Source organism: Mastigoproctus giganteus, chromosome 5, assembly GCF_048544385.1.
Source record: "Mastigoproctus giganteus isolate SK-2022 chromosome 5, ASM4854438v1, whole genome shotgun sequence".
Taxonomy (NCBI): domain Eukaryota; kingdom Metazoa; phylum Arthropoda; class Arachnida; order Uropygi; family Thelyphonidae; genus Mastigoproctus; species Mastigoproctus giganteus.
In genome coordinates, this window is record NC_143579.1 from 16,985,403 (window position 1) to 17,011,975 (window position 26,573).

Sequence of the window (26,573 nt, forward strand, 5' to 3'; positions counted from 1 at the left end):
AAAAAAAAAAAAAGGAAAAAAAAAAAAAAAAAAAAGAAGATTAGCCTATGATCTGAAGAAAACTCACTTAAAAAAAAAAAAAAAAAAAAAAAAAAAAATTGTGGAACCATTTAAAACTATATATATATATTTTTTGGTAGTTTTTGGCGCATAGGCTTCTGTGGCCATAATGCACCTCCTAAGGTTTTGCAGTACTCTGATCCAAGCCTGAGGCGGGAATTGAACCCGCAACCTTTGGGTTGCCAGGCATGCACTTTACCCACCCGGCTAGCCCGGTCAGCTTTTAAAACTAGTAAGGGCCGGTTGAATAGATTTAAAATCCAGGGAGAAGCTGCAAGTGCACATCAAGGAGCCAAAACTTTCAAAACAGAACTTGTTAAAATTATTGAAGAGGGGTATTATGTGTTATACTTCTCAAGTTTTTAACATAGATGAAGCAGGACTTTTTGGAAACAAATGCCTAAAAGAAGTTTCATATTGAAAGAAGGAAAAAAACATGCCAGGTTTCAAAGCGGTGAAAGATTGGTTGACGTTATTGTTGGGTGGTAACACTGCAGGGATTTAAAATTAAAACTCCTTTTAGTTTACCAGGAAGAGGGCCAAAGTACAACCCAAAATCGACACATTTTCCATGATTAAATTCGTCAATTAAAATCAATTTAGATAAATTAAATTCACGATTTTAATTGGAATTTTAAGTTTAATTTTGATATGTAAGTAGTTAACACATAATTATATACATATGTAATGCAGAATATTTTATATGTACAAATAAATTGAATATTAAATATTTTGACCAACATTTGTGCATCTTTTCACTACCATTTATTATCGATTAGGAAATATCCTATGGCACCGACTGCAACTCACAAATAGATATGTTACCTTATGGGAATGCGATGCTCGCTTAGTGCAGATCCACTTAGCGCTGTGTTTTTCCTGAACGGATTATCAGCGTTAAGTGGGGGTCACCTGTATAGTTAAATAATATTCACTGTTACATTAATCCAAGTTACAAAGTCCTAAGAAATTCAACAAATATTTAAGTTTGAAATTTAGAATGTTCTACTGCCTAAAGAAGTAAAAAGAGATGTGAAAAAATGTCATTAAAGAAATTATTTTTATTAATAAAAACAAAGAATATTGTAGCTGTATGATATGTAACTTTCTGCCAAATAAATATTAACATTTTCAATGTACATAAAATCAATACCAAAATTTCTGTACATAATACATACATACATACATTTTTCATTTATTTCCTCAGCAATAAAGACATTTCAAATGAATTTTGTACAAGATCAATTGAACAAAATATATATTGCAAAGTTACGGTAAAATTTAAATAGTTTAATTCTGTTCTGCTAATTCTTCTTCAACTAATTTTCTATATTGTGAAAATCCACCAGATATTGTAGCTACTGTTCCATTTTTACAAATCCATAGTTCTTTACATATCATGTCTATGAGATTCTCATCGTGGGATACTAGAATTACACCACCCTACAATAAATGTAAAAAATAAATTATTTTTACATAAAAGAGTGATAAAATAAAAATATACACATCAAAAATCATCATCCAAATATTCAAAATTTCCTAACAGACCATCTTTACCACAGACCTCTTTTTGTTCCTACGATTCAAAAGAGCCATCACTAGGTTATTCACACATTCGAGTGGTAATAGCATTTCTGAAAACGTTTTCCAAAGATGCTTCAACAACCTCCAGCTGCATTACACTGACACAGGGAGAGATTATTAGGAGAAATGCACCAGTAATTTACTGCTTCCATGATTTTTTTCATAAGACCATTATTGTATTTATACCAAAATAAATATTGTATTTATTTATACAATATATTCCTTCAACCCTTTTTAAATGATGGTTCAAGAACCTATATAGCAATTAGCATTGTGCTAATTTAATGTATGAGATAAGGTGCAATGCAATGTGCTGTTTTATCAGCCCTATAAGAAAATTCTGCTAGACTAAAAAAAAAAAAAAATTAAATAAATAAAAAATTATGAACTATTTCTGATAAAAACAGAAGATACAAAAGATGTGTACTTACTCTGAGCTACATAGCCAACACAAACTCTTCTGCCTGTATATTTTTGCCTTTGCATGCCATATCCAAAAATTTCATTATTTCATATCTTCCCTACTTTTTCTTCACAAATGAATACATCACAAATATTCACACTAATAGAACAAACTTATCTTCAAAAAGATTTAAATCTTGCAAGCACTTCCTTGTTTATTTCACAAATATGCAGTCTCAGTTCAAATCTCAACGATGTCCACTTAGTCTGCCAAGCTCCACTTACTTTTTCAGACAGAATCCCAATTACTGGTTGATTCAACCAGTATTTACTTCAGTTGTCCTAATTATTTGCTGTAGGATTCCTTTTGCTTCAAAAGAGTTATTTGTGCATATGTCCACTCTGATATTCTCTGTCAAAGATTTAGTAATTTGAAATCTCTTTTCAATCTTCTCTGACTTAAAATCTCTCTACCTCAATCTGTCAAATTTATCTGTTGTCTCTATTGTTCTCTCAACTACACTAACCATTTGAAATGCTTTGACTTCCTTTCTTTGAAACTTCACTTTGTCCAGTCCAACTTTACTAAACAGTTATGTAATTTTCATTGGTGAGTTTAACATTCACAATTTTAGCTGGCTTCTCTTTTTCTAGTTACACAGACCCAGTTGGTTGAGATGCTGAGCTTTTGCAATTACTAATGACCTCACACAGATTGTTCCTTTACTACCAGAATACCTGACAATCCTAACCACACACAGCCAAGGTCAGCAGTCACCTCAGATCACAACGTAGTGATAGTCTCTAATGCAGCCAAATATCTAAGTTCAATTTCTGCCTACACCAAAGCTCGCAACAATTGTTAAGCAGTTATTAATCAGTCCAAACTAGATTTTGAACAGGCTATGATTAGAAAACTTGCTTCTTGTTTAATCGGTATTCAAGCATTCTAGTCCCTTGCCAAAGCTATTGGCCACAACTTTTGTCCATCTTTATTCCGTCTGTTAAAAGCTGATGATTCTATTGCCACATTAGCTAAAGATAAAACTGACCCACTTGCATCCTGCTTTACTTCTAACTCTTTGTATTGACAATTTTGTTAAACCACCTTCTACCATTCTCACTACACTCCACTCAATGCTTTCCGTGGTCTTCCATCAAAAAGGATATCAGAAGACTTTTGAACAATCTTGATACAAGAGAGCTCCAGGTCCTGATGGTATTTCTCCACTCATTCTCAAAACCTATGGTCCTAAGCTTACTCTTGTTCTGCGCTGCCTTTTTATGCGTTCTTATTCCACTGGTGTTTTTCCTTCTGCTTGGAAATTTGCTCATATCCAACTTGTTACTAAAAACGGATGACAAATCCCTCCCATTCAATTATCTTTCCATTGCTCTAACTTCAACTCTTTCTAAAGAGTAGAAGTAAGTGCATGAGACTTACTATGGAGAAATCAAATAATCACAACTCCTAAACTATCTAGAATATCTCTATTAGGGATTACCCTGAGTACTAATCTCTTGGCATAAGCACGTCACAAATATTGCTTCTTCCGCATATAAAGAAAACTGTGTTTTCTCTGTCTCTCAGCACTGCTTTTCTTCTAAACAACTACTTAATCTGTACAAATCTCAAATCTGCCCTACAATGGAATATTGTTCACATCTAGGGCAATGCTCCATAACCTCACAGGCTTCTAGATTTCGTTGGGAAGAGGCCATTTAGTAATTAATGACTGATTAGTTACAAAGTATCTAGATGTTTTCTCATAAGCTTTGTTTCTTCTGCATACCTTTTCTATAGATACTTCCATGGGCATTATTCTTCTGAATTGGTTTCTATAATTCCCCCTTCTCTCTTCCAACCCAGTCCAAATATGTGTTGCAAGAATTCAGCATCCTTTTAATGTCCAACTTCAAATTCATAGAAATAGCTTTCTAACTCCTCGTTTATTCCTTCAACTTCTGTTCATGTATTTCCTGAAAATTTCCATCTAAAACTTCAACCCATGCACGATACTCTAAATACTATAGATTTAGAATACTATTCATGTTTAGGGGTTTGATTAAAAATAAATAAATAATAATAAAAAAATGTCCTTTAATTAAATAATGACTTATAGGTAAAAGAAATTTGCTTTAGACTAACATTTGAAAATGTATATACAAATTTAGTTCTTCCTTCTTTTTTACCAGTTCATTATGCATTGGTGTCTGCTTGTTTTCAACTATGCAATCTTTGAAATTTTTGCTCCAACCTTGCGACAAAATTTATCTCCACACAATTTAATCACATTATTAGCAGCCAAGTATAAATTAGGTAGAACATGCGTTGAAGAAAATGAAGAGTGAGAAAGCCCCAGGGGAAGATGAAGTTACTGTAGAGTTGTCAAAATTGGGAGAAAGAAACATGGCACAAAAACTGGCAAGACTTTTCACAAAATGCATTAGAAAAGGTGTGATGCCTAAGGAGTGGAATAATGCAATCATAGTTTTGCTGTATAACAAAGGAGATAAATCAGAAATTGGAAATTATAGACCAATTAGCTTGTTATCCCACATCTACAAGTTGTTCACAAGGGTTTGTTTGTTATTTGGTTTTTAGGAGCATTAGCAACTAAGGCCATATTGCTCCGGGGATATGCGGTGGTCATTCCCCAACTTTTCCGCATTCACCGTATTTGGTGGTCATGGGCTCGAACCCAGGTCTAATCAAGAAGCGTGTGCTACGCACTGCTGCTCCTGTCCACCAGGCTACAGTTTTATATAGAAAATATCTTAACAATAGACAGTGAAAAATATAAATTTAGTTAAATAATTTTAAGCTTATTTGAATAGTAGATAAACATGTAAAAAAAATTTAAGGAATATTACAAATTTCGAAGTGCACTGCATCCAAATGTCACTGTTAATAAAGGTGCCGGTATGACGTACCGTCGTGTACCGTCACAAAAAAAGCACTGATTAGCTGTAATAATGATAAATTGCTGGAAGTCAAGAGAAGAATAAATTTTGGATGGTAGCATTCAGGAAATATAGTCACATACTGAGGAGCAATATCCCAATTTGTCTGAAACGTAAAATAATGAACCAATGTATACTATCCACCATGACTTATGGAAGTGAAACTTGGGCACTCACCAAAAGAATGGAAGAGAAGCTGAAAACGACACAGCAAAGAATGAAACGAATTATATTGGGAATCAGACTTAGATAAGAAGAGAAACACATGGATTAGGCAGCAAACTCAAGTAAAGGACATTGTCATCAAAACTAAAGAACTAAAATGGTCTTGGGCAGGACACATAGCTCGAAGACATGATGAAAAATGGACTAAGAGAATAAGAGAATGGTACCCAAGAGGAGCTAGAAGAAAACCTGGAAGACAATGACGGAGATGGACAGATGAAATTCATGAGTTTGTGAGTAGTAAATGGATGGCCATTGTACAAAACAGAAGGAACTGGAAAGTTGCTGGAGAGGCCTTCATCCTGCACTGGACTGAAAATGGCTGATGATGATAAATAATTACCTCTGCTTTCTACTGCTAGTAAAATAAATATATAAATAAAAATAAGTTGGATTAATTAAATTTAATAACATTAATTAAATCACATAACTATTGTTATCAAGCAAATTTTATTGTATCACAATAAATTAAACTCATACACAATAAAACTACCTAATAATTGGCAACATTTATGGATTCCATATTGAACTGAATTCAGGCCTAATCAGGAAATATTTGTTAATGGTTGCTAACTGTAAAGAGTAGAAGATGGAAGAGTATTTTTAGTCTTTTACTCTTCTACTACAATTTACAACATTAAACAAAAAAAAATAAAATAAAATAAATAAATAATAAATAAAATAATAAAAAGGAAAAAACATACAAACATATCCAAAAACCAATCAATATTACAAGCTGATCCCATTTCCCTAAACTGGAAAATGACAGAGGTAAAATAAACAGTTCGTGTATTCAGACTACTGGCTTTATTTACAATAATTATAATTACCATTGCAATTAATTTAGATACTGAATATTGTTGACAAGATAGAAAATTTCTCAGGGGAAAAAGGGGAGGGACAGCACTCTCTCTCCACAAAACATTTCCTACCTGGTATTTATTTAGAGAATTACCAAGGGCTTCCACTGTTTCTACGTCTAAATGATTTGTGGGCTCATCTAATATTAAAAAACTTGGGCTGGAAAAAATAATAATAAAAAAAGTAAAAATTAATGAAATATTCTACTTAGTATAGATGAATTATTTATCTTGAGAACACCATATTGTATTGGAAAATGTGTTACAACAAATATTATTGTAGGCTGAACATAGAGGAATGATATTGTGGAATTGTGGAATATAGTATCAAATGAAGATATAAATATGTTTCTTGTTTCAATAAACAACGTGCTATGTAATATTGTTGAACATGTGCTGTATTGTAAATTAAAAGCACCTGAAAGGAATTAGTGTTTTGAGTGCATTTAGGTGAGAGTGATAATTAAGTATTAGAGACTAATAAAAATAAAATAAAAAGCATTACCACAAAAATTTTTATACAAATTTTATTTATAATGGGTAGGAAAATAAGTGGAAAGTGGAGTGGGCTTTCTGGTCCATAAAGATATAAAAAACAACATTTTGGAATTCAAAAGTACATCACCAAGGGTGTCAAGACTAATACTCAGGATTTCTATGAGTTACAAGCTAAAGGTTATAATGATTTATGCACCAACATCGAGCCATGATGATGAAGAGGTTGAAAAATGTACACCAAAATTGAGTGTCTTCTAGATGAGCAGAAAACCCACTACACTATCATTATGGGGGACTTCAATGCTAAGGTTGGAAAAAGACAAAACAGTGCAGAAAGGGGAACTAAAAGAAATTTTGAAATTCATGAAAGAAACGAAAGACTTGTGGAATTAGCAGAATCTTGAGGATTGTCAGTAATGAACACTTTTTTCAAGAAAAAGGTGAACAGGAAGTGGACAGGGAAGAGTACAAATGGATTAACAACTAATGAAATCAACTTCATCCTCACTAACAGAAGATATATTGTGAATGATGTTACCTTCCCGAACAAGGTAAATTGAACAAGGTAACAAGGTAAAACAAGGTTGAAGTGATCACAGAATGGTAAGTGCACAATTGATATACAGGGTGTCTCAAAAATATAGGTACAAATGTTTAGGGGAGGTAGGTAACATCTAAAGGAATGTGAATCGCATAGGAACCCATAACTGGAAACATCACCGTAAGTTGGTAGATGGCACTGTTCATCAGTTTGCCAGAGGGAAAATTTCTGGTTTACTCATTCAAGCAGTAGTCGCAGCACGAAGAGCATGCATCGATATACGAAATGTGAGATGGTACACATGCACCTAGTGTATGGATTAGCAGAGGGCAATGGACGAGCCGCTCAATGAATTTATGGAGAATGCTTCCCAGACAGACATGTACCGGACCACTGTTTGTTTTTCATGTGTGCATAAAAATTTGTGCGATTATGGGTTATTTAGAGGTAACAGGAGCAGTGCGGGCAGACCATGTTCAATGGGAACTCCCACCATGGAAGAAAGTGTGTTGAATGCCGTCCAGAATAATCCTACTACCAGCACACGTGCCGTTGCCTCTGCCTTAGAAGTGTCTCGTTGCAGTGCACAGTGTGTCTGGCACAACGATTCCTTACACCCCTTTCATCTCTAAAGGGTTCAGTTACTGCTCCCCCAAGATCATCCTGCACGTGTGGCTTTTGTGCAGTGGTTTCTCCAAGAAAGTGTTTAAGACTTGAATTTTCCAACCTATGTTTTGGTCACGGATTAGACTTATTTCACTCGGGAAGGCTTATTCAATCAGCACAATGCTCATGTGTGGGCTCACAACAACCCACACAGTGTGTGCCCCCATGCGGCACAACATCGCTTCGCAATAAATGTGTGGGCAGGTATGGTCGGTGACTGCTTAGTCGGCCCATACCTGTTACCATCCTGCATGAACTCCGCTAAATATCGGATCTTTCTTGAACAAGTTCTACCAGATTTAGTTGACGATGTTCCAGCAAATGTGAGATGCAACATTTGGTTTCAACATGATGGGGTGCCTGCCCATTATGTAAGGTGTGTTCGTGACCATTTGAACAGGCGTTTTGGGCATCGATGAATTGGCCGTGGTGGACCCGTTGCCTGGCCCCACGCTCACCTGATTTATCGAGCCTTGATTTCTTTCTGTGGGGCCCCTCAAATCTATCGTGTATGAATCGCCTGTGGAGACGGAAATGGATCTCGTGGCGAGACTCGTCTGCACTGCTGCTACTGTCAAAGAAACTCCAGGTGTGTTCGACCGTGTCCGTCAATCCATGCTGCGTCGGTGTCACATATGCATCGCGTCTCTTGGTGGAACCTTCGAGCATCTGTTGTAACATGAAATGCATCCATCTCGTACTCCATTGTTAATATTATGTCAAATAAATGTTTGCCACTAATTACTGTGTTGTGTCATTTCTGCTACTACTTTCCCGTGACGTTTCCGGTTATGGGTTCCTATGCGATTCACATTCCTTTAGATGTTACCTACCTCCCCTAAACGTTTGTACCAATATTTTTGAGACACCCTGTAGATGTAAGAAAAAAAAAGGAAAAAACTGACTCGAGTTAAATAATAGGAAGGTCTTTGAGATAACAGAAGAGAAGAAAAAGCAGTAGTCAGTCCTTGTATAACACGTGTTTGCACAACACGAATTCGATCATACACGATTTATAAATAGGGGAACGATATCTCATATAACACGAACCGAATTCGCTTATGCACGATTCGCCTTTGTGTTTACAAGAAATGACAGTCGAACGCAGAATCACCCCAACCGAATGCAACACGATAGGAATGAAGAGAAGATTCTGAAAATGTATTTATGTTTTTTATATCAGTGAAGGGGAAACACATTTCACCATAATAACGTAAAAACCAACACAATTCCAGCTATCGGTATAATCGCAAATGCAATTAGATCGAGTTTACTACTAGTTTATAACAGATTCCACTAGCAGAAATGCAACTGGAAATTGTTTTTATTGTTTTATGGTAGTAACCCCTAGAAATGTGCTTTAGTAAAACGTGAGGTGTTAATAGTGTATCTCTGCCTTTACGGTGTTGTTTATTCAGTTGCTACACACGCGCGCAGCTTTGTTTATGTGTATCAAGCGTGCCTCGTTTTGTAATTGTTCTTTATTCCCTACAAATGAGTACAATACTTAAAAGGTGTGAAAAGGAACCGTCCTGGTGAAGACACTGCAGATTCAGAGAGAAAAAGAAAAGAAATATCGATAAACAGAGGAGGACTGGATCAAAAATTCTTACCCGGGAAAATTTAAAGTGGCCTCATACTAGGTTTATGGCCAAAATCACACCGGCCTCCGGCCCACCGGTTTTTCCCTGGTAAGGCTTATGGCCAGTCCACTTCTGTCGATAGATAAAAAATATGAAATTGTGAAACGCTTTAAGCGAAATGAAAGACCATGTGATATTGCACATGCTACAGACCTAAATGAGCTAATGACGAGAATTACAAAGAATGCAGAGAAAATAAAAACAACTTTCATAGCACGAACAACTCAAAGTGTAATTAAAATCCATTAGATTAAGACACAAAGAATTGGAAGAGATGGAACGGCTGTCATCTGTTTGGATAGAAAATCAAACAAAAAACAAGTTTGCCTACGATAGAAGCTACAGCATTAGCAATATTTTATTACGTAATAGTCGTAATAAAATACGTAAGTATTTTATTACGATTATTTATTGTGTTTGGTAATGTTTTGGTTTTGGTTTGTGTGTTCAATCTTGGGTGGCCGGCACCTAACCCTATTTTTCCCATAGGGCCTGTTGTTTATATTGCACGAGGGTTTCTAGGAACACAGCTATCGTGCTATACGAGGACTGACTGTATGTAGTGGAACTTAAGAACAAGTTTGAGCTTCAACTAAAATCAACTAAAATTTGTTCAACTTTTAATTAGAATTAAAGAATTAACAAGAACTTTTAGATGTATGTTTGTTTGTTTGTTTGTTATTTGGTTTTTAGTCACGGGCTCGAACTTTTAGATGGACTATGCCTTAGATGGCAAGAATGGGTGTGGTCGGGGAGGTATAATGGAAACTAAAGTTCATAGTGTTATATGATTCTCTGACTCTACAGCTGTAAGCGCTTCATAACTGGAAGAAGGTACAGTTTATAAAAGTTTCTTGAAATTATTATATATGTAAATTAACTGTTATTATACATATGAGTTATCTAGGTTATCCTCATTAACGACGGAACTGTTCTGATATTACAGTACATCTTCATTAACTCAACATTAGATTATTCAAAATTCAGTGTATTTGCTATGTTACTGTTTTCCAACTAATGATATAAGATTTTATGTATTGTATTAACTATTCTTCATAAGGAACAAGGCATGTGAAATGACTCAATCTCTCACAGAATAACAAAGATTGTTGAATTTCATTTTTGCTGCTAAAATAAACATGCAGCTCAACGTATACAAGCTGTACATTAAAATAAATGCTACGTTCTTTATTATGAATGATTGTACATACTTAGTAGAGGGAGTTTTCATATTTTGGGATAACATTTACTACTTAATGCTTGTAATTATTATTACTAGTAGTAATAGAGGCATGTGATGCAAGAAAGCAAGCATATGTAGCATCAGCCAAAAAAAAAAAAAAAAAAAAAAATCTCACACAACCATTCTAAAAGTTTGTCCAGTTCTTCTTTGAATTTATTTAAGCTATCAACTTCCACAACGAAAGATGGAAGTTTGTTCCAGAAATTTACCACCTGCTGGCTAAAGGCAAATTTCCACACATCTATTCTACAACTGTCTTTCCTCAATTTGAATTTATGCCCCCTCAGGTTTGTAATCTGAGCAAGCAGAAGGATCCCATCAGAATACAGCGTGCTCAATCCATTCAAGGTCTTATACACCCCAATCAGATCACCTCACAGGTGCCTAATCTCCAGCCACTGCAATTTGTAGAATTTAAGCCTTTCTTGGTAAGAGCACCCCTTCAATCCCCTCATCAATCTTGTTGCTCTTCTCTGTACACGGTCAAGAAAATCTACATCCTTCCTAAAATGAGGCATCCAGACCTGAACGCAGTACTCAAGGCATGGCCTGACCACTGCCTTATACAAAGGGATAATCATCTCCTTTTCCCTGCTAGCAAAATTCCTGTATATCATTGACGATACTCCATGACCTGTTCTGGCAGCCTGTCTGCATTGCTCAGAAAACTTCATATCCGGCTGCACAATCACTCCCAGGTCTTTTTCATTTTCTACCACCCTAAGTGTAGTACCACACAGTTGGTACATTCCTCTGGGGTTACTTCAACCCATATGTAGTACTTTGCATTTGTCAATGTTAAACTTCAGTTGCCACTTCTCAGCTGATCTGTCCAAATTTTCTAGATGCTGTTGTAGTAGCACACTGCCATCATTGTGATTAACTACCCTGCCAACCTTTGTATCATCTGCAAACTTCAATACTAAGCCTGATATAACGTCATCAATATCATTGATAAGTATACAAAACAACAGTGGGCCCAACACCGAAACGAGTGGGACTCCACTAATAACATTAGTTCATGAAGAACAGCATCCATTGATTACCACTCTGTCTTCTTGATGCTAGAAAGATGACATTTCTTTTTTTTAGCAATGTCATTCATTCATTGTTGTTACTTCGAGGGGAGGGGAGAGAGAGAGAGAGAGAGAGAGAGAGAGAGAGAGAGAGAGAGAGAGAGAGAGAGAGAGAGAGAGGAAGTGGCCAAAAGTTTAAAATTTTTGTGTGATGAAATATTATTCTTCACAGTACATATTTTTCATAAGAGTACCTAATATTTCCCTTGATTAATAATCACATATTCTGATTTTGTATTTTGAAACCTCTTTCAACTGAAAGAAATGTACTCTGATCTCAGGAACTTTGAATTAACCAGGTTTTACTGTATTATTAACATTAGTAGTGGCAAATGATGCAAGAAAGCAAGGCTATACAGAATCAGCCAAAAAAAAGTCCCATTTCATGTATTCGTTCCCTACAATAGTTTGTCTAGTTCTTCCTTGAATTTATTCAAGCTATCAACTTCCACAACAACCAATGGAAGTTTGTTCCAGCAATCAACTACCCACTGGCCAAAGGCAAACTTCCTCACATCTATTCTACAACCATCCTTTCTCAATTTGAATTTGTGCCCACTTGTGTGTAGTCTGAGCAAGAGAAAGAATCCCAACAGCACTGAGCTTGCCCAATCCATTTAAAACCTTAAACACCTTAATCAGATCATCTCACAAGGTGCTGAGATGCTGCAATTTCCAGAACTGAAGCCTTTCCTGGTAAGAGCACACCTTAGCTCCCCTTACCAATCTTGTTGCCTTCTCTGAATTCATTCCACCAACTCTACATCCTTCTTAAAATGAAGCCTTCAGACCTGTATGCAGTACTCAAGATGTGACTTTACTATTGCTGTATATAATGGGATAATCACCTCCTTATCCTTACTAGCAAAATCCTGTAAAACACTGACAACACCCCACGAGCTGTGCTGGCAGCGTATCCACACTGCTCAGAGAACTTCATATCTGACTGCACAATTACCTCCAGGTCTTTTTCATTTTTCACTACCCTGAGTATAGTACCACACAGAACAGTACGTTAATCTGGGGTTACTGCTATCCATATGCAGTACTTTTCATTTGTCAATATTAAAGTTCAGTTGCCATTTTTCAGCCAATTTTCATATCTTTTCTAGATCCTGTTGAAGTAGCATATCAATCCTGTCATTAACCACCCTGTCAACCTCTGTATCATCTGCAAACTTGCACATTACGCTCGATATGCCTTCATCAATATCATTAATAAATATAGAAAACAACAATGGGTCCAACATGGAACCCCGGAGGACTCTATTAATAATATTAGTCTACAAAGAGCACTGCCCACTGATAAACACTCTCTGTTTTCTTCCACTCAACCATCCCTTTATCCAAGGCAGCAACTTGCCCTTAATGGCACTGCTCCAATTTGTACAGCAGTTTTCCCTGAAATCCAAGTATATGATATCGAAATTACTTTTTGCATCCAGTTCCTTTGTGACCATAATGTAATATACTATCAAATTGATCAGACAAGATTTCCCCTTAAGCTTGATGGGCTCTCAAAGGCAAAAAACAAATCTGAGTTGGTGTCTAATATTCTCACACTCCTTACCTAGAGCACACACACACACAAAGACATTCCCTTTGGAAATATCATGTCCCATTCCGGATAGTTCTGCAAACATCAAACAAGCTGTGCATTTCATTAGATCATGGTTCGGAGGACAAGTGTCCTCCAGTTTTGAATTTAACCGACAGGCCTTAGCTCCACACAGTGTACTAAATAACCCTGGGGAAGAATCAGGTTTTAAAGTACTCAGGGGAATTACACAAGTCTGATGCCATTAAGGTGTTCCTAAGTTGTTTTATCCATTCCAACTGTAAGTACTCTTTCAAGATTATCATTATACAAAATGAGTATTAAACAATCAATGCATTTTCAAACATCCTTGTTATTTCTTACTGAAGTTCTCCTTACCGAAGTAATGACATTGCAGCAAAAGCAACTCTACTTTTCTGGCCACCTGACAAGCTACCAACAGCCTGAAGGGCTAAGTCACCAGTAATGCCAAAGCTTCCTAGCTGTCTGCGATATTCTTCTGCTGGCTTACCTAGGAGAGAGAGAGAGAAAAAAAATCAAAACAACCTAACTATTAAATTTAAGAATATTAAGCACTAGTCAGTGTATATAATATATATATATATATATATATATAAAGAAAGCAAGCATGGAAACACAAGAGGCAGCATTAGCAAGCCCAACAAAATGTTGCCTGGAACATAATGTAAGTTAAATTAAATTAAAGTAAGACAAAAGAAGGAAAAGTGTTGTAAAAAGCAAATACTACAAAAGCAATTAGAAAAGAGAAAGTGAGGGGATAGAAAAAAGGGAAGAGACAAAAATTTGTAACGAATATGTATAGAATTAAGAATATTTAAAATAAAAGATAAATATACCAAGGAAATAATGCCCAATAAAGAATAAATTTAGACCAGAACACTCTTGATAAAGCTGAGACCAACTAATGTGAAACATCACGATAAAGGTACCATAATTTATCCACAAAAAAATGAAACTACCAAAAAATTGAGAACAGATTAACAAAACAAACAAAAATAGAGGATGAATGGCCATGGTGTCCCTTATGTTCAGAAGGCCAGCAGATAACAAGTTGTGGAAATTACTGCATTTCAAACATAAAATCTATATAATCTTTATATTTTAAATTTATGTATGTATTTAATGTATAGGTAGTTTTCGACTTTACGAGTTAATTTGTTCCTAGCGCACGCTCGTAAAGCGAAAGCTCATAAAGCGGGAATTTATTTCCCATAGACATAAGGTTAAAAATAGGGGCTATGTTCTCAAAAATAAAATTAGTTAGTTAATTAGTTTATGTTTAAACAATGATTGCTTTATCGAAAGAAATGAAAACGTAGCCTGTAAAATCAAGCAAATTATAATAATAGAGAAATTACAGTAAACCCCCGCTATTCGTGGTATCTGTATTCGCAGTTTTGTGGTCGCTGATTTAATATAAAATGAAACCTAAAAAAAAAAATGCGAATTTTAAAGCGCCGTGAACATTTTCCGCCATAAAAAAACATGGGCATGGCTAAAATTATCTTTCCCGGACGAAACAGTGCTCAGTGGGTGGGGGGGAGAGGGGTGACAAAATTGTGAGCGTGGATGTTTCTCGCTAATCCTTGTTCAGTATGTGTTATGCGCTTGTCATGGAAGATTTCGTCGTTTGCTTTTAATTTATATGCTTATAAATTGAATAAATTTATCAATTTATAAATTGATATGCTTACAAAAGTGATATATCTACCGTTTTGCAGTGTAAAACAGACTTTTTCGAGTGTGTTAACAGAAGAAAGTGACCTTATTGTGGACAAGTTCTTTCTAACCCGTACAAAAATATGGCTATGAATAACAAGGGAAATGTGAAAATATCAAAGGTGATGACATTAGCGAATAAAATTGAGTTATTAGACAAAATTTCTAATGGTGAAATGTCTCCTCAGTGGCAAAACATTATAAAATCAATGAGTCGATGGTACGATAAATCAAAAAATCGGAAGAAAAAAATCCACCGTAGTGTCCATGAAAACGTGCTAATTGCTTCAAAAATTTGCTCTGTAACTCGTGATGTAAAATTAGAAAAAATGGAAAAGGCTTTAAATCTGTGGATAGAAGACCGAACTCAAAATAAAATTCCGTTAAGTTCACTCATCATTCGTAAAAAGGCAAAACTCCTTTATCAACACTTTAGCGAAACTGGTGATAGCACTGGCGGGATAACTTTTTTAGCTAACAAAGGCGCTGGTTTGAAAGATTTGTTTGAAATTTCTAATAAATATTACATTTAATATTAAATTGTTTCTTATTTTCATTTCAATGCCATATGCTTGCATTTCACTATGTACTGTCTATGTACATAGTCATATTATGAAGATACATATAATACAAACATAGACAAAATTTTAGACTAGTTTTTCTTATATATTTCATACTTTGGAACGGAACCCCTTTATTACTATGGGAGCCATAACTCAGTATTCGCGTTTTCGGTATTCGCGGCATTTCTTAGGAACGTAACCCCCGCGAATAGCGGGGGTTTACTGTATTTACGACTTACAAACGTTAAAGAATGTTTATTCTTCATCATCACCGACTAAATGCACACTCATTGGCTCGGCACTCGTTGGTTTGTTGCACAAGGAGTCATCTTCAGAAATGTTTCAAGGGGCGTTTGTTTCGAAGATAATCTTCTCCTTAAATTATAAATTTCACGACTGCATGCATAAGCATTTTTTAACGGAAAGCACAAATTGCAACTAAAACGATTTGCACAGAATAACAAGTTTACGAAGCTTTAAAAAAAAAGGAATGAAGAGAATATTCTGAAAATTTATTTATGTTTTTTATACGAAGATTTCAGTAAAGGGCAAACACATTTCACCATAATAACATAACAACCCACACAATTCCAGCTATTGGTATTTTCACAAATGCAATAACATAAGAGTTTACTACCCATTTATAATTGCTTGCAGTAACAGAAAAGCCCAATAAACCGGAAAGAGCAAATTGTTTTTGTGGTTGTGACCACCAGAAATGTGCTTTAAAAAAATATCACAAAGGCGTTTAAATTTGATTCTTATAACGGAATATGATAATGATGAAAGTGTAGTGCATTTTAATGATTTGAATTGGTAACTAATACATTTACAAACCATGCTCACGACCTTTTATATGGCCTTAAGGTCACGCTCATGACCTTAAAAATGACATTTTAGAGATAAATAGCTTAGTTATACAGCAAAAATTTCAACTTTCGAGATCTTGAAACAAATTACCAAAAAACCATGTGTTATGGGGTTCACATTACGATATTTTAACGATACAATGGTGTCTCTGGAACTGATTAATATCGTAAAGCGGATTACACTGTATTGTATAGCTACACACGTGGATTGGAATGCGGTATTTATGAATGTTTAACATTCATTTTTTTTTTTGCAATTAATGTTCATATTTCCGATTCTGTTGATACTTGCTTGGGGCAAAAAAACCGCTTAAAGCGAGAACTGCCTGTACATATTCTTTCCAAATTTTACCTTTTATTATTTGTTTTGCTATCCCCTCACTTTCTTCTTTCTAATTGCTTTTTAATATTGGCTTTATACAGCACTTTTCTTTCTTACTTTAATTTAACTTCCATTATACAAGGGGCAATCATTTAATTCATGGACTGGTGCAAGATCTTATCTTAATTGTCATCATCTGATTCTTCTGTGGATCTATCCTTCTCAAAACACACTCCCTTGAACTTTACACACTTTCGCCACTGTCATACCTACGCTTTAAATGCATCTTGCAGGCAATTTTTCAAAAGACTTAGAAGTGCCTCCGTAGTGGCTCTGCAAACATCGTTGGATGCAAAACGTTTGCCTTTCAGAGCTTTCTTCAGATGTGGAAACATGAAGAAATCACAAGAGGCTAAGTCCAGTGAATAAGGAGATATTGCAGAACCTCGGCATCTATGGCAATCATCACTGCTGCACAATGTTAGCCACATGGGGCCTGACACTGTCTATATGGAGAAACCTCTTCACACCATAAAGTCCTTGAAGTTTTACATGAATGGTGCAGCAAAGTTTGACTCTGAGAACCTCAGAGTATGCTTCCTTATTCATAGTTGTTCCACTAGATGCAAAATGTGTAACAAGAATGCCTTTTATCTGAAAAAACAGAAGAACCATTAGTTTATCGGCCAAATGAGAAGCTCGAAATTTTTTAGGCCTTGGTCAATCGCAGAATGCTTCCACTCACTCGAATGTTTTGTCTCTGGATCATAATGAAAAATTCAAGTTTCATCACAAGCCACTATTCGATTTAAGTTTTGACCCTATTTCAAAACGATCAATGGTTTCTTTGCACAAATGTACTCTTTGCTGTTTTCTCTGCAGTCAAATTGTGTGGAATCCAGCTGGCACAGATTTGCGACATTTTCAGGTGATATTTCACAATATTGTGAGCACTACCACATGAAATGGACATTCTAACAGATAATTCACAAAGTGTAATTTGCCTGTCTTCATCCAAGATTTCCTGCACTGTTGCGATTTGCTCAGTTGTTGAGGAGGAAGGCTGACCAGGTCTTGGGTCATTTGCAACAGACTCTCGGCCTCACTGAATCGCTTGCGCCAATTAAATGTCATACCAAAACGCTCATTACCATACGCTTCATTCATCTCTTGAACTGTTTCCAATGCATTTAAACCCCATATGACACAATAATGAATCATATATCGCTGTTCAATCTGTATGTGCGACATGATACTTGCTTTAAAATGACTGTCAGTGACACACGGTCAAAAAAACTCTTCATGCAACAGTAACTCAACAAGTACTGGCATGCACACAGTCTGTTTAGCAGTGCCACTTCTCTAGTGGCAATTATGGAAAGTTCGCGCAGTAAACAAAATTTTGCATCAGATCATTTAATTTGACGCTGAATTAAATGATTACCCCTCATATATATATATTTAAACTATTATGAAATAATTAAGGAAAGGTAGTAAAAGGAAGAAAAGTAGGAAAAGTGGAAAGTGTATCAGATCAGATTGGTCTGAAGTCTCACTATGAACACTTGTATTGTACATATACACTCTTACATGTAGTAATTATATATACAGTCATTCCCCAACTTACGTAAGAGTTGCATTCCACAGAACTCTATGTAAGTCGGAATTTCCCTAAATGTTTATGCAGTACTCACAAATTTGATTGAAGCAAAAAAGAAATTTTCGACGTACATGTAAATAGAATTATTTATTTAATTTTTTTTTTATCTTATGTGCAGGAAAAATTACAAAAGTTTACAAAATCACAAAAATTTCAAAATTATAAAATTACAAAAAGAGAGGAAACAGGCATAATGTCAGTAAGTTTTACCTTTCGAGCATCGTTGCCAGAATTAACTCTTCGGCTGATAAGCATACCACTGTGAAAGTTGAGGGCTGTGGAGATTTAGAAGGGGTTTTTTCAAACACATCACAAAATTTCTCTGCAGCTGCAGAATCTGCACTGGTGACTTCACCGCATACTTTAATGTTTTGGAACCCAGCACGATGCTTGAACATATTAAACCACCCGTTGCTTGCCATGAACTTGGCTTGGGGTTTGTCGTATTTATCCTTAATATCTCCATAAATACTTCTTGCTTTTTCTTGAATGGCCTTTAGACTCAGGGGCACTTGCTTCTGAATATGATTTTCCATCCATATTATTAATAACTTTTCCATCTTCGATAATAGCACCTGAACACTGTTTTGTGATCACTGTTGATCTTAAATGAGTAGATCCTTTAACATGTTCTTTTATATGTGCACTGTCCCTTAAAATAGTATTCACTGTTGAAGCAGCGAGACCTAATTCCATGCAATAGATGACAAACTTTGTCCTGCTTGATACTTCTTAATCATTTTCATCTTCATTTCTAAATCAATTTTGTCTCGTTTCGTAGCACTGTCAGCACTTGCGCTTTCCATTGGGCCCTTTCCTTTCACCATTGTAATAAATAAATAGGAATGAAGAGAAGAATCTGAAAATTTATTTATGTTTTTTATATGATTGAAGATTTCAGTGAAGGGTTACTCATTTCACCATAATACCGTAAAGTAAAAACCCACAGAATTCCAGTTATCATTATCACCGCAAATGCAATAAGATCGGCAACAGAAAAGCCCAATAAACCCGAAAGTGCAAAGTGATTTTACTGTTTTACGGTCGTGACCTCCAAGAAATGTGGTTTAGAAAAATATCAAAAAGGCATTCCAAAATTGATTCTTATAACAGAACATATGATAACAATGAAAGTGTAGTGCAATTTCCATTATGAAAGTGTAGTGCAATTTCCATTATAAAAATGACCTTTTAGAGAGAGAGATAAATAGCGCAAAAATTTCAACTTCCAAGGTCTTGCAACGACAACAAAAAAAAAAAAGTGTTACCGGGTTCACGTTACAATATTTTCATGATACCTTCATTAATTCTACGGGATGCAAAATACGTTTCCAAGATTTTTTTTCAAGTTTGCACCAGCCAGCAAAAACTTACGGAAATTCGACTTTACACAAGTTTTTGCCGGTCGGTGCAAACTTAAAAAATCGTGAAAATGTATTTTGCATCCTGTAGGAATAAATAATGGAGGTATCGTGAAAATATCGTAATGTGAACCCAATAACACGTTTTTTTTTTTGTAATTTGTTTCAAGTCCTTGGAAGTTGAAAATTGCACTACACTTTCATTGTTATCATATGTTCCCATCATAAGAATCAATTCTGAATGCCTTTGTCATATTTTTCTAAAGCACATTTCTGGAGGTCACGACCATAAAAAATAAAAACAATTTGCACTTTCTGGTTTATTGGGCTTTTCTGTTAGTGCATCTAATTATAAACGGGCAGTAAACTCTATCTTATTGCATTTTCAATAATACTGATAACTGCAATTGTGTGGGTTTTTATGCTATTATGGTGAAACGTGTTCCTCTTCACTGAAATCCTCAATCATATAAAAAACAAATTTTCAGAAACTTCTCTCTTCATTCCTATTTATGTATTACAATGATGAAGGGAAAGGGAACAACGGAAAGTGCAAGTGCTGGCAGTGCCAGGAAATGAAACAAAATTGTTTAGATATGAAGATGTAAATGATTAATATGTTCTTTGTAAGGTTGAGTGGCCGATCCCTTCTAAATCTCCACAGCCCCCAACCTCCGCAGCAGTGTACTAATCAGCTGAAGACGTCGATTCTGGCAATGATACTCGAGAGATAAAACTTACTGACATTATGCCCATGTCCTCTCTCTTTTTTGTAATTTTATAATTTAATTTTTTTTAAATTGCGTGTTTTTGTAATTTTTCCTGCGCACGATATAAAAATTGAATAAATACAATAAATAATTCTATACATGTTCGTTGAACATTTATTTTTTGATTCAATCAATTCAGCGAGCATAGTTGCAAGTGCTGCCCAAGCATGGGGGAAATTCTGACTTACATAGCGTTCCCTGGAACGCAACCCTTACATAAATCGGGGAAGTTCCTGTATATATATTTTCCTCGATTTATTCTAGTGTCAATTTACAGTTATTAACAATTAAAGTCTTAGGTTTTTGTTGCTTTGCACAAAAACTAGTCTTAAAATATAACTACTTCTGCCTTATTTCTTTATTCCTGTTCATTGCATTTCCTGCTGCATTTCATATTTATTTTTAATATATTTCTTGTTATCCATAATTTAGTGTACAATTCATTATATATTACTTCTTAAAATTGATTTTAGAGGTCACTAGTTATTTATTTTTACAGCTCTCTCTCATGTTGGTTTTATTACTATAAATTATGAATGCTTAGAATTGTCCTTGTTTGATAATGTTTTGGTTGCAGCTATCGGATTGACTATTTGTCATTTCCTGCCTATTCGGTTTTGTATTTCAGGTATAGATTTTCTAAAATGTCTTACGCTTTTAATTTTTAACTGTTGTTTTTGGCTTATCGGTATTTGTTTACTCCAATTCTTTTGTATTAAATTTATCGTAACTTTCATTATAAACACTGCACAGAGACTACCTTGTCCATACTTTGTAGGAGTCATATTGCTTTTCTTTTTCGATTATTTTTATTTTATTTTCAAATTTCTACTCTTACACAACTTTGGACAAGTATAGAAACGCAGTCCTTTGATGCATGGTAAGGTGTGGTCTTCTGATGAAAAACCTCATTGTGTATCAACTTTGATTTTTACTTTCACTAACATCAGATTTAAATGTATTTTTGCTCTATTTCCCCTTTGAACTATAGTTAAATTGATCCACCATTATCTGATGTCAGCTATTTCATTTGTTATTTTATTTTACAGGTTACTTCCTTTAATTAATTTATTTTTTTTACAGCTCATTTCCCTTAAAATATTTCTTTTATGTTTCGGTTATTACTTCTTTTTGACTTTCCGTGTAACTCATATCTACATTTTTTTTAAAAATTTATATATCTATATATATATAAATGAGTATTCAATGTAACCCATTAAAGGTATTGTTTAAAGAGTTACACAGATATATCTGGATATTAAAATTCTTTCACTTTTCACAAATCTACTTCACTTATTTTTCTGCTTTCCTCACCCTTCTAATTACTGGCACTGTGTGTGTGTAACTTTCACATCCATACTTTTTTCGATTTATTAATATAACTTTTATATATACAGGGTGATTCACTACCAGTGCGACAAACTTGCAGGAGGTGTACAAATCTACTTCACTTATTTTTCTGCTTTCCTCACCCTTCTAATTACTGGCACTGTGTGTAACTTTCACATCCATACTTATTTCGATATATTAATATAACTTTTATATATACAGGGTGATTCACTACCAGTGCGACAAACTTGCAGGAGGTGTAAGGGGCACAAAGACGAATCGGAATCACATAGCATTGCAGGGTCCGAAATGCCTTCGTCATGCGGTAGAGGACGTTGAATGGGAGGTCGCGTGAACAGCAATCCCGCTGGAAGTCAGCATTTGCGAACCGGTTCCCGAGACAGTAGGATGGACGAGCATTCAAACGTTGAACTGGCCGACATGCACCTCACGTATGGAGCTGCAGACTGTAACGGGCACGCCACTCTGCGCTTGTACCAGGAACATTTCCCACACAGGCGTGCTCCTCATCATACGATTTTCGCACGTGTGCACAGAAGGTTACGTGAGACTGGTTGTTCCACGAGAGGTACCATGAATCGAGAGAGAACGATGAGGACGCCAGACAACGAGGAGAATGTCCTACATCTTGCAGAAGGCAATCCGAGTACGAGTACTCGAGCGACAGGCCAACGATTGGGTATTTCCCAATCCACTGTATGGAGGATACTGTCAACAAACCAAATGAGTTCTTACCATATGCAACGCGTCCAATCATGGGAGCCTGCGGATTATCCACTCTGGAGGACTTTTGCTACTTGGTTTCTTCAACAGAGTGCGGCAGACAGTGCATTTGCTGCATCCGTATTGTTCACGGATGAGGCAAGTTTCACAAGAGAGGGAACCTTCAATCAACATAATGCCCATTTGTGGGCTTTGGAGAATCTCCATGGTTTTTTTTTTGGTTTTTTTTTTTTTTAGGAGCATTAGCAACTAAGGCCATATTGCTCCGGGAATATGCAGTGGTCATTCCCTGACCTCTCTGCATCCTCTGTATTTGGTGGTGACGGGCTCGAACCCCGGTCTGATCAAGAAGCGTGTGCTACACACTGCTGCTCCTTCCCACCTGGCTACGGAGGCACCATCCCCATGGTGTCGCGAACACGTGCAACTCAACGCCGTTTCTCTGTCAATGTTTGGGCCAGCATTGTTGGAGCCCACCTCATTGGACCGTACCTTCTGCCGCCTCATCTGGACGGTAGGGCATACTTGATCTTTCTACAGCAAGTCCTGCCCGAACTTATTGAAGAAGCACATGTTCCTCAGTCGTTGCGCCGCTCGATGTGGTTCCAGCATGATGGGGGCCCCTCACATTACACCAATGACGTCCGCCAACACCTAAACGTTACATTAGGACAGCATTGGATAGGTCGTGGTGGTCCAGTTCATTGGCCTGCTAGATCGCCGGACCTATCATGCCTGGACTTCTTCTGCTGGGGTTAAATGAAGACATTGGTGTACGAGACCCCTGTTGATTCAGTTGAAGACCTCGTCGCTCGCATCTCTGTAGCTGTCGGGGAGATTCGAGACACGTCAGGAATCTTCCAGAACGTTAGGGATTCTATGTGGCGGCGCTGTGAAGCCTGTGTGACTGCTTCTGGTCGAACTTTTGAACACCTTCTGTAGCATGGCTTTTTGCCAATGTAAAACTGGTCATTAAAATGATTTCTGTTCTTTTTCTTTGCTTCTTTGTTCACGCGACTTCCCACATGACGAAGGCATTGCAGACCTGCAATGCTATGTGATTCCAATTCGTCTCTGTGCCCCCTACACCTCCTGCAAGCTTGTCGCACTGGTAGTGAATTACCCTGGAGAGAGAGAGCATTAGCATAGGCATATGATGCAAGAAGGCAAGCTTATGCAGCATCAACCAAAAAAAAAAAAAAAAAAAACCCGCTCCCATTTCATCCCTCCATTTGTTCCAAATACCTGTCCAGCTCAGACTTAAATTTATTTAGGCCATCAACTTCCACAATAAAAGATGGAAGTCTGTTCCACCAATCAACTACCAACTGGCTAAAGGCAAACTTCTGCACATCTATCCTACAACTGTCTTTCCTCAATTCGAATTTATGCCCTCTCAGGTGATTATTCTGAGCAAGAGGAAGAATCCCATCAGCATTTAGCAAGCTCAAACCATTCAAGGCTTTATACACCTCAATCAGATCACCTCGCAGGTGCCTAGTCTCCAGACACTGTAATCTGCAAAACTTAAGCCTTTCTTCGTAAGAGAGAGAGAGAGAGAGAGAGAGAGAGAGAGAGAGAGAGAGATGATTTTTATGTAAATGTTGTGTATTATACAGTCAGTTAACAGTCGTTATCTGGCTGTTTAGCTAAAGGAAGGTGATTAAGATAGCAATAGACACTCCTGCCCTCGGTATTGCACTAATAGCTCAGAGTGTGGAAAAATTTTAGTTGTAGGAAAGTAAACAGTATATGATTGAAGAATATAAAGCGGGTACTCATTATCTGGGAGCGCAATTTCCCATCCATGTTAGTAACAGCCGTGGACGTGACAGATATGTGCATTCGGAAGTGCACCAATATCTTATACTTATAATTATACATCAAATTAAAATTCTATTTAACATTACTGTATACTCTTATACTTATGTTGTTATAATTTTAAACTAAGGTTTTAAACTTAAATTAGTGGGTAAGTGCCGGATATATGTGAAACGGTATCTCTTCAGGATGCCACACCGTTTCACTATTTCAGCAAAATATGCTGAAATAGTCCATATATACAGCCTTTAACTTTTCAATAGTTTACTGTATCTACACCTTAGTGTTGTAGCCAAAAAATTATTAAAATGAAATGATTTTATTTATATATGTATAGGTAACTGTCGCATATGTGTACACAGGCAGTTCTCGCTTTACAATTCCCAGGGTTTACAAGTTCTTTTTTTCAAGTATCAACTAAATCGAAAATATGAACATTAATTGCAATAAATAAATGTTAAACAATCAAAAATGTGGCATTTCAAGCCATGCACGTAGCTATACACCACTAATGTACTATTGTAGTAGTGTATAGCTATGGGTACTACTGTTTGTTCATTCAGGCAGATGACAACTCTGATTGACTTTATTAAATAAAACAGTTACCACACTCACATTACAAAGACTGGTTGTGTTGCTCTTCATTTTTGCAGTCTTGTCTTATTTCAAATTTCTTCTACTTATTAATACTGTACAGTATGCCAAAACAAAGTAATACAATGGAGAGTGATATTAATAAAAAGAAACAGTGAAGAGGAATAACATTGGAAACAAAATATGAGATCATAAGCAAATGTGATCTCTTAAAAAAGCTAATAGTCCAGATTCGCTCATCTATACTACTTAGTGACCTAGACCCACTGGTTATTTTATTATTATAATTATTTTTATTTATTATTTTTTAAACCCTTTGTTAGTCCTCCAGAGTAATCTTTTAATGCCGTGTTGTTTCACAAATAAATTTCTCGGTGTCAAACAGTCTTCTCCAAAACAGGGATGGGATACACGTAAATAGAAAGGGTGCAAGAATATTTGATGATGCTATTGAGGCAGTGCTAGGTGGGTCGGAAAACTGCTAGCTTGGGGGGATACAAGGACTAATAGATTAACAGTAGCCACTGGCAGAGGTGAAAGTGATTCTTGCACTGCTTCTATTGGAATGAGCAGAAGCCTGGAAAACAAGATGCAGGATATTTCAGAGACTGCTGGGAGTCATCGCGGTACAAGTAAACACATGGGTTGTGTTAGGGTAGCTAAGAAAAAGAACAGTTCCATGTATACTTGCGTGCACACCAATGCTAGAAGTTTGGTAAATAAACTTGATGAATTTGAGGTACTGCTCAAAGCATCAAAGGCAGATATTGTTGGGATATCAGAGACGTGGTGGCACACAGATATAAGGAATGCAGAACTGGAATTTGGGAAGTACAACGTCTACAGAAAGGATAGGAAGGGAGGAGGGGTTATGCTATTAGTTAAGAAACACATAAAATCCAAGGAAGTGAAGCCAGTCGACATCACTGGACAGTGCAGTGTTGAGTCAGTTTGGGGTGACATACGCATTGGGAGATCAAAATTGAGAATAGGAGTGTGCTATAGGCCTAATGACTCTCATGAGTATAATAAGAAACTGTACAGGGAAATAGAGTGGGCCAGTAAATCAGAGAGTCTTATAATGGGGGATTTTAATTTCCCAGATATTGACTGGAATTTGTGGGTTGGTCACTCACACACTAGCAAGGCTTTTGTGGATCTATTGGATGATTGTTTTCTACATCAGCATGTTCGGGAGGCAACTAGAGGGAGTAATACTCTTGATTTGATTATCAGTAGTGATTCTTCATGCATTAAGAATCTGCAGATAGAGGAACCACTAGGTGGCAGTGATCACAGTGCGCTGAAGTGGGATTTACTCAAAGAGGTAACTACCATCAGGGTAAAGGGAAGGGTTATTGTTTTCGTAAAGGCGATTACGATGGTCTGAGACAGTATTTAAATTCTATATAGTGGGACCAACTGATGACGTTACCAACAGCAAATTCAAAATGGGAAGCATTCAAAGAACTTATCTTGG

General features: G+C 36.2%; 1 protein-coding gene across 2 annotated transcripts in view; it reads right to left on the bottom strand.

The window, feature by feature from the left end:
* Positions 1 to 1,334: 1,334 nt before the first annotated feature.
* Positions 1,335 to 26,573, bottom strand: part of LOC150085207 (ATP-binding cassette sub-family F member 3) — a 197,423-nt gene continuing 172,184 nt past the window's right edge. For both annotated transcript variants that reach the window (XM_090373096.1, XM_090373097.1), the window contains 3 exons: positions 13,699 to 13,831; positions 6,168 to 6,255; positions 1,335 to 1,503 (listed from right to left, as the gene is read on the bottom strand). In XM_090373096.1, the coding sequence (XP_090229222.1) occupies positions 1,351 to 1,503; positions 6,168 to 6,255; positions 13,699 to 13,831 (374 nt within the window). In that variant the 3' untranslated portion in view covers positions 1,335 to 1,350. The remainder of the gene's footprint in view (positions 1,504 to 6,167; positions 6,256 to 13,698; positions 13,832 to 26,573) is intronic.